At 34.5% G+C, this 14,292-nt stretch overlaps 1 protein-coding gene across 1 annotated transcript; it reads left to right on the forward strand.

The window, feature by feature from the left end:
• The first annotated feature begins 6,210 nt into the window (after positions 1–6,210).
• On the forward strand, positions 6,211–9,247 carry LOC123657231 (CLIP domain-containing serine protease 14D-like). The gene is made up of 7 exons (XM_045592807.1): positions 6,211–6,361; positions 6,613–6,740; positions 6,867–7,284; positions 7,473–7,592; positions 7,894–8,071; positions 8,515–8,720; positions 8,794–9,247. The coding sequence occupies exons 1-7, from the start codon at positions 6,286–6,288 to the stop codon at positions 9,183–9,185; spliced, it is 1,518 nt and encodes a 505-aa protein (XP_045448763.1). The 5' UTR covers positions 6,211–6,285; the 3' UTR covers positions 9,186–9,247.
• Positions 9,248–14,292: the final 5,045 nt, after the last annotated feature.

A 14,292-nucleotide genomic window follows, 5' to 3' on the forward strand; every position in this document is an offset into this window, starting at 1 on the left:
ATTTGTTTCGAACCATTTATGAAATATCCATGATAGTATTTAAAAATGTTAAAATATGCTTGTATGTCTGTTATTGTTGTAATAATCGTATTCAAACAGTTACAATTAATTCACAGAATATATTTATATTTGTTGTGAGAAAAGCCATAGCTGCTGCCTGTAAAATCCCACTGCTGGGCATAGGCCTCTTTCTCCATGTAGGAGAAGGATCGGAGCTTAATCCACCACACTGTTCCAATGCAGGTTGGTGGATATATTCCTTACTACGAATAACGATCGCTATCAGGTGTCCGACCGGGACCGACGGCTTAACGTGCTTTCCGAGGCACCTACAAGAAACCCACAAGAACTGCACAAACACCCGGACCACGGCAAATATCTGTATGGGCAATACAAATGTTCGTCAAGTGCGGGGATGAACCCGCAACCGCCAGCGCTACAGCCACAAACCAGCGCTGTGACCGTTGCCGCAAGGCGAGAAAAGAAAAGCCATGACTCACAGAAATAAAGAAGTAATCTTAAACATCAATCAATTCGAGTAAGTTAAGACGAAAATGTTATCAAGCTGATTAATATTTAAACATCACATTTTCATTGATATAGGCACATCTATTACTTTTAGAAAGACTCACACTAGTTAAGCCTACTCTATCTTGTTTGTCTGTAGACGTTAATTCCAGGATCTTTAGTTAATCTTACTTCCAACATTGAGTTGGAGAGTATTCTCTGAGACTTTTACAAACCATTTCTTGCATTATCATTCGAGAATTGAGTGGGTCTTATTTATTTTTATTGTTACATAGTATTTTTATTCACTAAAATAGAATACTAGAAAACAAATTATAGGGAGAGAGTAGGTTCTTAGATACCTATTTATTTAAGTGCGTTTTTGCAAGTTTTTTTTTTATTATTTAACTTGAACATATGTGTGTATATACAAACGTATATAACTATAATTGTTTATGTGCTTTCTTGCATCTCGATTTTGAAGCAAAATATATCTTCAAGTCCAATTGAGCACACTAGTTATTTTTATTGCCTATGTGTATATTAAAAATAGCTATTAAAACTACATTGTTGGAATAAAATGATAGAATTTGCTCAGAATACAAATAGGAGTGAACTCCATTTATATACTAAATGAACTAGCAAAATGTATCGTTGAAAAAGATTAATAGACTAAGAAATCTGTCCAGTATAAAATAAATAAATTAATTAAAAGTTATAAAAATATATAAACTTATTCGAAACATGATTTAAAAATTGTGTACAGACGTTTATATGAGAGTAATATTTGAAAAAAGTTTCTTTTATTCTTTTCAACGCATTTAAATAAAAACTTTTTTATGGATTTTTTTTTACTTCAATTTATCAAACATAAAAGGCCACCACTCGGTGACGTTACAGTCACCCTTGACCATGTCGTCTGCAACATCGCCGAAGGGTAAGTCTCATAAATGTAAGTGTTTATAGTTACCGTAGGGTAAGTCTCATAAATGTAAGTGTTTATAGTTACCGTAAAGCTTTAAAAACTTATCTAAAAATACAATAAGCATTAACTATTAAACATAATTTAGCAAAACGCTCTCAGTTGCATTAGTATGAAGTTTCCCATAACTGAACACTTGTATTAAGCCACAGCACTCAGATTTAATATTACTTGGAGTAATAGAATTTAATGAAGTAGATATTATTGTAATAGAAAATCGAATGAAGATGGTGTTTTCTCATAACTAGTGCGTTTTTTGTTAACTGTTAGTTTTATGCATTATAACATTTATTTATAATATATTATAAGCATATTAGTTGTATATATATAATTGTAACCCTAGATGAATTTGAATGAACTCTACATATTTGAAATATTTAATTGGATTGGAGTATTAGCCATCTTGGAGTATTAGCGACTCCAATGTTGAAATTGCGTTCAGTTTAATGTAATCAATAACAAAAATTATTTGTTTAAGTAGTAGTCTTTTGAATCATTATACAAATTAAAATTATTCCACCAATTTGGAATGTCGATTCTGCAGAGAAGAATCGGCAAGAAACTCTTGAGTTACTCTTTTAAAAAACTATTATTTTATAACACGTTTTATTAGCTTATGAGTGTTTTTTCCATGAAATACAGCGCCACTAAATGCAAGTATCTTCATTATTAATAAAATCCAGTGACTTAATATTAATAGTGATATAAGTGAATTATTATAAAAAAATAATATTCAGTTACAATTTATATTGTTACTAATATCAAATTTTAAAAAGTTTAATATTATAATAACTACTACTACACTACAATCACTCTTTTGTGATATTTTATGTGCAGTTAAAAGTAAACTTTTTATGTAGCAATATCCAACGAAAGAGCAGGCGGATCAGCTATTGTTAAGTCATTACGGAAGCCCATAGACATAAAATTAAAGAAGATACCACGCGTTGTTCTAATTAAAAGGATTACAAAGGCATAAATGACTAAAAGAGAAAATAAAGGAAAACTACTGCTGACTTTAGCTTTTAACATTTCATTATCTACGAGTATACGAAACTATAGTAGGTTTATTTTACGACAATATTTTTAAATTGGAACTTTGCACAAGCACCCTGGTCGAGTAAATTTTTTGTAAGTAATTAATTTTTAATGAGTTAAACCCCAAGTGCGACATCATTTCAAAATTAATAATTTAAATTACTTTAGGATAGTTTATTGCCTACACAAATAATGATTAAATGCTGAAATTTAAATCAAAATTTTCGCTTTTTAAAGCTTAATGTATCAGAAAAATCCAGTTGGACAAACAATGCCTGTATATATTGTTTTTGTGAATGTATCGATTTTTTTTTATATATGCGTTGTCATGACATAATAGATAAAAACCGGACTTATTAAATTCGGTGCAAATTTGGTGCAATCATTCGAAAGTTATTGGCACACTTTATATAGGTATAGGTAACTAGCTGACTCGGCAAACGCTGTCTTGCCGCTAAACGCTATTTAAAAATAGGGGTTGGTGGTAGAAGGGTGAAAATTTAGGGTTGTATGTATTTTTCAACGCCAAATCATAATAAAATAAAAAATGTATCTAAAAATTAAATAATAAATAGGGGTGGATTACCCTTATCATTTAGGGGGATGAAAAATAGATGTTGTTCGATTTTCAGACCTACCCAATATGCACACAAAATTTCATGAGAATCGGTCGAGCCGTTTCGGAGGAGTACATAGATAAGTAATACAACGTAAGTTGATGAAAAAAAAATTACAAACGCACTAGTCGTCACTATGATTTTCGAGGGTTCCCCTCGATATCTCCTTTCCAACACAAAAGAATTATCAAAATCGGTTTATAAACGACGAAGTTATCCTCGAATATATATATACGGTCCAATTGAGTAACTCCTTCTTTTTTGAAGTCGGTTAACAAACACTAAATGTTAAGTGAAGCTTATCACAGTATATTAGTGAACCAGATCTAAATCGGATAAGGCGTTTCAGAGATTAGCGTGCACAACCGAACAGACAAACAGACAAAAATTCTAACAATTACTGTTTTGGGTGCTATTTATGATGATAATGGTCCCAATAGTATTTTTTCTCATATATCTTCCATGTACAGACAGAGATCCGTTACATTTTTTATTATATGTATCGATTGCTAATCCCAATATTTTTAAGGAATGGTCCTTAAAGCTGTAAGATATCATGCTTATCGTTAGGCTATATAATAATATAAATATAAATATATTGTTTATATTAGTCACATATTTCTAAAAGATATATTTACTAGGATTAATTTATTAGTATTGGAACTCAACTCATTCGACTGCGAGGAGCAACTACTTATATATATAAAAAAATCAATCAATTTTGCCTCATTGTACTCAGACACAAACGGTCTAAATTCAATCTAGTCTGTCAACAGAGTACGGACGTTTGTATGTTAATTGATTTTCCTACAGGTCATTCTGCGTACACGCCGCGCCGTTTCGTTTTCGTATTCACCCGACTAAATACCAATTAACAAACAGCTCTCATATTCACTTTACGAATTTTAGCCACTGGTAACAACTCAAAGTAAAATTTGGAATTCCTTTGCGCCTAAAACTGAACGTGTTTCAACTTTATTAACATTTGAAGCTTTGCTCATGATAACATCAGTTCAAAAAGTGGTGTTTTAATAATTAACCTTGAGTTGCATTATATGTACATATACAGGTATAGATGTACATATATGTAATATATATACTGAGTATCTTATCATTTAAGCGTTCGTGTTCCCTTGCGTTTATGTGAGACTGAGTATATGTGACTGTGAGCTTACCCAAACCTTGCCAATCTGATTAATCACCAAGTTTGTTACAAAGATTATAAATAATGCCACAATGTTAACCAAGTATAAGAATTGCAATGGCATTTTCTGTGTCGTGTCAAACACCCAAAATTTGTCTGGAATAAATGGCTTTTTCAGCTTTGAGACCGTTTTTGTTCATTATTTTTGGTTGCGTTTCTTTTAACGGTGTACAAAATAGAGCATTTATGATTTGTATTAATCGTACAAATATAGTGTTTATTCCTTTGCTTCTGGTAACTTTATTTACATTAACTTAAATTTTAATTTTACCCTTCGATAAAAAAAGTGTTTCATAAATTAAACTTCTGTATCTTTATACCTGTATATATGTATATCCGCAATTATGTATATTTGTATGTATTATCTGTATACGTATACGAGCGTCTATTGTCGTCTGAATGCTATCGATCTACTTCAAGAAAGGAGGAGGTTACTCAATTCGACCCTATATATATAACTTCTATCTTAACTTCGTCCTTTATGAACCGATTTTGATAATTCTTTTTTTGTTGGAAAGGAGATGTTCCAAGTGTGGTACCATGATAAGGAAACCAGGATCTGATATATTTAGAAATAATAAAACATAGTTGTTTAAACCTGACCAAAATTTACAAGCTTAAAAGGTCAATTGTTTTAATGCACTAATTTTCTCAGCATAAGTACAATGAAATAATACCTTTATTACTCATTTCCGCCAATTCTACACCAATTGTTTACGATTCAGCCTGTAATATCCCACTGCTGGGCATATAGGCCTCTTTCTCCGTGTAGAAAAAGGATTGGAGCTTGATCCACCACGCTGCTCCAATGCGGATTAGCGGACATGTTCCCTATTATGAGTAACGGTTGTTATCAGGTTTTTATGATAACAACCGGGACTGAGAGCTTAACGTGCTCTCCTAGGCACGGTGGGGCCACCCACAAGAAAATACATCCATAACGAAAAGTAATATTTGGACATATACAAATATTCATCCCGAGCGGATATATCGAACGCCATCTGTATTTTAGGCGACTACAAGCACCACTGCACCAGAGTGGTTGTTTATTATGCAAAAATATAAAAGCAGCAAAAAAATATTAAATGTAGCGTTACTCTGTCTACACGGCGTCGAGAAAATCATCTAAACATCTATTTAATTAAAACCTTAAAAGTTACGAAGATTAAATGTCATGACTCGAATTACTTCTGCCTGAGGGAACATATTTAGCTTCAGATTACGTTATATACATTATTACCTAATATTTAGTTGTAAATGATATTATGTTTCAAATAAAAAAATAAAATGATGTAATATGATTGTATAAATGGAAAACGTATACTTGTATAATGAGGTTGAGAAACACACACCTCCATTTTATGAAATAAATTATTAGTATAAGTATATATTTCAACTACGACGACGACTATATATTTTAAATTAAGGGTTTGAGACGTTGTGGAATAAAAAATTTAAAATATAGGCATTTAAATTATTAAAATACTACGTGGCATTTGAAATGGGTAGAACAAATACTGTAAAAATAAAATGGTATTCACAAAAAACAGTAAATATTTTCCATCTTCGAACACTTTGAGTTTATTTTTCCTCAAATAAATAATCGAAGCACAATTTTTCCGACCATAAATATTTATACTGCGTAAACATTTCTATTGTTTCATTGTAACATCACCAATCATCTATGATTTTTCTATGAATTGCTCAATTTTCTCATTATTAGTTCTATTTACTATAGGAACTATTAAATTAATCATACGGTATGCGATTGTACGTAATTAGAGGCAAATGCCTGCACAAGATTCCTCTCATCAATTACAGATAAGGTACATAAGTATTTGTTGACAATAATAACGATTTAGTATGACGGTGTTAAGAGTCCTTGGAATACGTTGTGTTTTTTTATATAGTAGCTATGTTGTAATAATTATAAAACAATGAGAAAGTATCCGCTATGCATTGCTTTATTTATTATATGGATAAACATCATCTGGAATGGAGTCGCTGAAAAAGGTAAAAATATAATTTATTATATTGTGTATCATATTATAACTCCTGACAGCGTTCGTTGTCGTCACTTATTTTTAAATAAATTATATTTCTATTTTCATTAATCGAGTTCCCTTTGCTAATATATATTTTATATAATAGTGAGCTAAACAAAAAAAGCAATATATAAAAATCCAATTAAGAAAGGTACGTAAAAAATCATCAATCGTATCAGCGGATATAAAATTTTCATTTTAATAATTTGCCCGTTTCAGATCGTTGTAAAATATGTGTGAAAATCAGTGATTGCCCTAGATTTATGCGGATGACGATTCAAGAACAACGAATTTGGAAGTCACATTTTCCTTGTGATAATTCCAAAAATCATGGAGAAACCTCATCGGTAATCAAAAATGATGATGTATATTCCCTAAATAGTAACTGCTGACATACAGTGAAAATAATGACAATGTCTCATATACGCATATATATAAAGATCAAAACTATTAATTATGTTTTAATATTTCAGGTCTGCTGCTTAGTTTCAAACATTAGCAAAACCGAGCGAAATAACACAAGCTATCTTTACACATCAGACAGTCCATTAAATAAACAAAACACTAAGAAAAGGGAAACTAGGCCCATTCAGTTTAACCACGAAAATCCTCAAAAAAGCAGTAATGTAGACGATAAAACACATAATCCAGGACCATATTATCCGAACCCAGAGAACCAGAAAGGAGAGAAACCGCTAAAGCCCAATTTGATTCAAAATCCGTATTTCATTCAAAAACCCAATCCTCAGAGTGCAACTTTAAACAATGGAAACAGTAATTTCTATGGTCTAGTGAATTCTGATTATCAATGCAAAGTGCAAACGAGCTTGCTGCCGGATCCTACATCTGGATGCTGCGGTCAAGACGCGTCAGATTCTACAGGCGTAACGAGTTTGTATTATCATTACATTTTCTATGTGCAACACACTATATATTAAAGCTATCTAAATTAGAAGCAATTTAAAAAATGTAAATTTAAAACACAAAATGATAGTACATAAGTGTTCAAATAAAAAGTCATGTTGTTAGTTAATTATTTTAAGAAGAAAAAAACGATTGTGTTCTATATTTGTTTACAGATTTGCAAAAGATTTTTAAGATAATTCCACCATTTAATCAGAATAGTTTCGCTGGTCCCAGACAGAAACGACAAGCGGAAAATGAAACAGACGATGACATGTTAGATGACAGAATAGCTGGTACATAAATTATATTATTTCACAATTATTAACATAAGTTTCATCTTTTGACATTTCTATAAAATGAATCGATAGAAATTGTGAATAGTAACCGATAGGTCGGATGACAAATCCGGTCTTGCTAGTTTTCAAATTTTTACTTCATCTTATACTCTACGAAGATAAAAAATCGTAAAAAAGCTGTTATCTTTTAAACAGACATGTTTTATAATTACACAAATGCGGCGATAAACGCGCAAATTATTTTCTGACATGGTTGACTAAAACACAACCGAATATTGCCGTAACTAAATAACTTTTTTAAAACCAGGTGGCAAGAATACTGAGCTGCTCCAGTTTCCATGGACAGTGCTATTGAATATAATTTTTGCTCTTGGTAACCATAGGGAATCATTCAGTTGTGGTGGATCATTGATTAGCGCAAAATATATACTTACTGCTGCACATTGTCTTTTTTCAAATGAAGCTAAATTATTTGAGTAAGTAAAATTTATCGAATTAAAAAAAAAAAAAAAACTATAATGCATCATAAGATATTTTACAGCATAATTTTAAATGATTTAGAATCTACCTGTTTATGTAGGAAATTATATTTCTCTTATAGAAACGACTCGTATCTTACAGAAATAATGATGATTTGATGTGTGATGTTATAGTGAATTTAGGAAATTATAAAAGAACATTATATTTACATCATTGTTTCGTATAATACTTTTCTTTGTTATTATAAGTACCTAAATACAAACAGTACCAAACATAATTTTAATTTTGGAAAATTTTTTGAACATGGAATTGCAATTGGAATTTTTTGTTTTTTTTTTTCACTTTGAATTATTCATATAGTTTTATTTTTAGTATCATTCACATCGCTCAACGATTTACTGAATATAATGAATATTTAAAATGATAAATCTTTTTCCAGCATTGAAATAACTCTAGCAGAGTATGACAAGAGAACGTTTCCGAGAGATTGTGCGAATATAGGAATTGGGTTAAGCGAGAACCGAAAATGTATAGACAACGTTTTGATGCATGCAAAAAATATAATAATCCACCCTCAGTTCGATGATGATCGGCTTTATAATGATATTGCTCTCATCGAAATCGATGGATACGCGCCCTACACTCGTAAGCTAAAAATTAATATGCCAAATATATTCTCTCCGAATCAATTTTTATCCATAATATTTTATTATTTCAGGGTACATAAGGCCGATATGCCTACCATCTACCAACTTAGACGATCCAGAATTTTCCAATCTCCCTTTAACTGTCGTTGGCTGGGGTCGAAACGGGGAATACAATACAAATGTTAAGAAATCAACAATCGTGAATTTGGTACCTCATGATGAATGTGAAGCCTCCTATCCTTATTTGTCAATTGCTCAACTCTGCGCAGCGGGGCACACTGGGAAGGACACTTGCAAAGGTGACTCCGGTGGACCGTTAATGTTACAATACAGAACCAATTACTACGTAGTCGGTGTTGTTAGTGGAAAAAGATCAGACAGCCCTTGCGGTACTACAGTGCCTTCTCTGTATACAAACGTATATTATTACGTACCGTGGATAAGAAATATTATCGGGAGTTAACATTTACACAATTGTTTATTATTTATTATATTATTTGGATAAATAAAGATTGATTATAATAATGACGTTATTTTAAATGCATTACTTTTTCATTAAAGTCATGTGTCTGTAATTTTGTACTTGGGTTCAAATCCATATAAGTACTTTATTACATTATTTTAACTGTAACTTACCAACAGTAAATGTATTACCTACTCTGCTACTACTGCACATTTTAGATTTTTAGATTACCAGAGACCAAAAGTAAAAATTGACATCAGGTGTATTTGATAACAACTGTAACTATAAGTTTTGCGTCCTCAAAGAGGCACGTTACTGTAAATGTAAACTTACGTCACCTCTACGCCAATTTTATAAAACTACTTTGTGTTATAAATTATATAAGGACATACATTACATTACAGCCTATACAGTCCACTGCTGGACATAGGCCTCCACAAGTTTACGCCAAAAATAACGTGAACTCATGTGTTTTGCCCATAGTCACCACGCTGGGCAGGCGGGTTGGTGACCGCGGCTTTGTCGCACCGAAGACGCTGCTGCCCGTCTTCGGCCTGTGTATTTCAAAGCCAGCAGTTGGATGGTTATCCCGCCATCGGTCGGCTTCTTAAGTTCCAAGGTGGTTGTGGAACCTTGTTATTCCTTAGTCGCCTCTTACGACACCCACGGGAAGAAAGGGGGTGGCTAAATTATTTAGTGCCGTAGCCACACAGCATATATAAGGACATCACGCTATAATTACATCAATCATCAAAAATAAAAAAATGTCAATATGTGAAATTTTGAGCAACGGTTTTTCCCGCATGTACTTATATTACTTTTACTACAAATAATACTTTTTTTGCGAACATTTCTTTCTGGTCTGCAAGAAATACGAAAGGAGATTCTTGAAAGCAGAATAGGGGCATCAAAAATATCATTTATAAATTTGAATAGATATGCCATACCATTACGTTCCCGCCTTTTAGGAAGACCTGACAGTTTGTGTACTTATAATGAATTATTTTGATATATAAAAGTTTTTTTTATATCTTATAATATGTGTATGTTCGTCACGGTCGTCTATTCCTACGATAAGCAACTTAATGCTTGTGTTATAGATAACAGCCGACTTAGCTATTTTTTTATAAATATACATAGAAATAATACATATATAAATAAATAAATAAATATAAAATATATTATACCCTCACTCAGGCGGGAATCGAACCCGCAACCCGCGGAGCAGAAAGCAGGACCACTACAAACTGCGCCAACGGGCTAGTCAAACGGGCTAGTATTACCAACTCTATATTACAGGGATTTAATCTTAATATCTTATACTATTAAACGAGCAATTCTTGTATATATATAGAATCTGGATCTCGGAAACGGCTCCAACGATTTTCATAAAATTTAGTATATAGGGGGTTTCGGGGGAGATAAATCTACCTAGCTAGGATTCATTTTCAGGAAATGTCGTTTTATCCCCGTTTTTAGGGAGTGAAAAAAATATCGTTAGAATGCGAAGGTAAATTTCGCATTTGTCAATTTAGTTGCATAGCTCGATGGGAAATCGGTCGGTCGGGACCAACCGAGTCCGGTCAATTATTTTTTCTTTTTCTTTTTCTAATTGCACTGGTTATTTTATATTTAAATAGGCTGTTCCTATTTTTTATTTATTTTGTCGGTAAAATCGAAAAATATTATTCATATTTTATTATTATTCATCATTACAGCCTATACAGTCCACTGCTGGACATAGGCCTTCACAAGTTCACGCCAAAAATAACGTGAACTCATGTATTTTGCCCATAGTCACCACGCTGGGCAGGCGGGTTGGTGACCGCAGTACTGGCTTTGTCGCACCGAAGACGCTGCTGCCCGTCTTCGGCCTGTGTATTTCAAAGCCAGCAGTTGGATGGTTATCCCGCCATCGGTCGGCTTCTTAAGTTCCAAGGTGGTTGTGGAACCTTGTTATCCCTTAGTCGCCTCTTACGACACCCACGGGAAGAGAGGGGGTGGCTAAATTCTTTAGTGCCGTAGCCACACAGTTTATTATTATTATTTTTTAATTATTTTTGATTTTTTATATTTATTTATATTTTTTATTATTGTCGGTAAAAAAAATATTATTCATATTTTATAAATATGTAATTCGTATTTAAATGTGATTTTCAGAAAAAAAAACACGATTTGTTGAAGCGCCTGTCAGTTTTTGAGACGCAATTACTCTCAACCTTGTAATTGTGTTTGACACGCGTTGGGGCAACGGTTACGCCATGGATTGTACCTGTTGCGTTGGCGGTTGCGGGTTCGATCCCCGTACGTGACAAACATTTGTATTGGCCATACAGGTGTTTGCCGTGGTCTAGGTATTTGTACAGTCCTTGTGGGTCTCCCCACCGTGCCTCGGAGAGCACGTTAAGCCGTCGGCCCCGGTTGTTATCATGTACACCTGATAGCGATCGTTACTCGCTTAATATCCGCCAACCCGTATTGGAGCAGCGTGGTGGATTAAGCTCTGATCCTTCTCCTACATGGAGAAAGACGCCTATGCCCAGTAGTGGGATATTACAGACTGAAGCGTTGTAATTGTATATTTTGTATCAATTTTTAATTTATCGTTATTTTTATTTTTATTTTGCGTTAATTCATTATTAATAATTGTGTTTGCAGGCAAACGAAAAAAAAATCGACTTCAATTACATCGACAAGTAATACAATGTAGGTACACGAAAAAATAGTCAAGAAATACGCATTATCAAAGATTACTCCAAAACTCCAAAAAACAATATTTAGGAGTATCTAAAGGTGCCAACAATAATAACAAGGATACTAGCTGGTGGAATGATGAAATAAGAGAAAAATTAGAGACTAAGAAAACACTCTTCAAATTATGGCAACAGACAACAGACGTTGCTGATCACCAGGCTTATAAAATTGCTAAGAAAATCGCAAAACGAGCTGTCGCACAGGCCAAGGCAACCACCAGGGATGATTTCTACGCTAAATTTGAAACTGCCTTAAATGATAAAGAAATTTTTAAGTTGGCAAAACGCAAACACCAAAGTAGTAGGGATATTACCACAAACAGATTTATCAAAAATAAACAAAGTAAACTACTAACATCAAATAAAGACATCAGAGACCGCTGGACAGAATACTACACGGAGTTGCTAAATGAGGTATCCCTCAGTGAGGCACCACAAGATATTCCTGCTACAGAAGGCCCTATCCCTTGTATAAAGCCGGAAGAGATAACTCTGGCAATCAAACGAACGACAAATAATAAAGCCTGTGGTCCTGACGATATCCCTGTTGAATTCTGGAAGAGAATGGGAGATACTGGCGTACTGTTTCTGACTAAACTTTTCAACAAGTTCCTAGCTAATGAAATTCCTGACAAATGGCGGAAAAGCTTTCTCATCCCTTTTTATAAACATAAAGGTGATATAAGACTCTGCGACAACTACAGAGCTATAAAGCTGATCTCACATTCCTTCAAAATATGGGAAAGAGTCATCAATCAAAGGCTACTTGAAATAACTAGCGTCACTGAAAACCAATGCGGATTCGCTGCCGGTAAGTCCACAATTGATGCTATACACTCGGTCAGAACCTTGATGGAAAAGTACAGAGACAACAAAACGGACTTGCACATGATATTCATCGACCTAGAAAAAGCTTTCGATCGGGTACCGAGAGAACTAATTTGGCGTGCTTTAAGGGCTCAGAGTGTGCCCGAGCATTACATAATGCTTATCAAAGATATATACCACCAAGTATCAGCCAAAGTGCGAACTCCAGCGGGAACAGGCGATAAGTTTGGTGTGAAGGTTGGTGTGCATCAGGGTTCCGCACTCAGCCCTCTGCTATTTAATATTGTAATGGACCATCTCACCTCACATCTGCAACGAGCGCCACCATGGGGCATTCTGTATGCGGACGACGTCGTCCTCATCAGTGAAGATGCAAATAGCCTGCAGCAGATTTTGGAAAAGTGGAGGGAAGCTCTGGAAACATCAGGCCTGCGAATAAGCAGAGAGAAGACCGAGTACATACATTGTAACTTTAGCAGCGTCATCAGCAAACCATCTTTCTGCAGAATACACAGCTAAAAGAAGTGGACCACTTCAAGTACCTAGGATCAATCATCAATAGGGATGGGTCAATAGACACCGACGTCACCCACCGTATAAATACTGGGTGGATGAAATGGAGAGAACTGTCCGGCGTGCTATGTGACAGCCGAATGCCCGTTCGCATAAAGGGACGAGTATACAAAACAGCCGTCAGACCAGCCTTGACATACGGAGCTGAATGCTGGCCTCTCAAAAAGCAGCACGAAAACCAACTGCACTGCGCAGAGATGAAGATGCTCAGGTGGGCAGGTGGTGTGACTAGGCTGGACCATGTCAGAAGCACACATATACGAGGAACCTTCAAAGTAAGACCTATCCCAGAAAAACTACAGGAGAGCCGCCTGCGGTGGTACGGACACATTATGAGGCGACCATCTGACCACATGACCAGAAAAGTGCTGGATATTAAAACTAAGCCCCGAGGACGAGGAAGACCCCGAATCACATGGATCGCTGTAGTAAATAAGAACCTCAAACAAGCCCAAGTCACCAAAGAGAAGACCCAGGACCGTGTTGTCTGGAGGCACATGATACGGAGGGCCGACCCCAAATGAAATGGGAAAGAGCCAGGCAAAGAAGAAGACTCCAAAAGTTGTAATCAGATCTCGATGAAATATGACCACATGATAAACATCGGCATTCGATTAAGTTAAAAATCATCAAAATCAGTACACCCAGTAGTATGTTAAGTATTATGTAGTTAATGTAAAGTTATGCGGATTTTCGAGAGTTTCCCTCGATTTCTCTAGGATCCCATCATCAGATCCTGGTTTCCTTATCATGCTACCACACCAGGGATATCTCCTTTCCACCAAAAAAAGAATTATCAAAATCTTTTCATAAACGACGAAGTTATCCCCTAACATACATTAAAATATATATATATACTACCCGCTCCGGCTTCGCACGGGTATAAAATATAATTATAGCCTATGTCATTCAAATCGACCCAGTAGTTTTGATTTATTCATTACTGCCCGTGG

This window comes from Melitaea cinxia, chromosome 10, assembly GCF_905220565.1.
Source record: "Melitaea cinxia chromosome 10, ilMelCinx1.1, whole genome shotgun sequence".
NCBI classification, from domain to species: Eukaryota; Metazoa; Arthropoda; class Insecta; order Lepidoptera; family Nymphalidae; genus Melitaea; species Melitaea cinxia.

What these genes read in the sequence shown, in the direction of transcription:
- LOC123657231 (XM_045592807.1), top strand. Translation starts at nt 6,286, where the DNA reads ATGAGAAAGTATCCGCTATGCATTGCTTTATTTATTATATGGATAAAC. An exon ending in ATCATGGAGAAACCTCATCG is followed by an intron (nt 6,741 to 6,866) that starts GTAATCAAAAAT and finishes TTAATATTTCAG; the next exon opens with GTCTGCTGCTTAGTTTCAAA. An exon ending in AGATTCTACAGGCGTAACGA is followed by an intron (nt 7,285 to 7,472) that starts GTTTGTATTATC and finishes ATTTGTTTACAG; the next exon opens with ATTTGCAAAAGATTTTTAAG.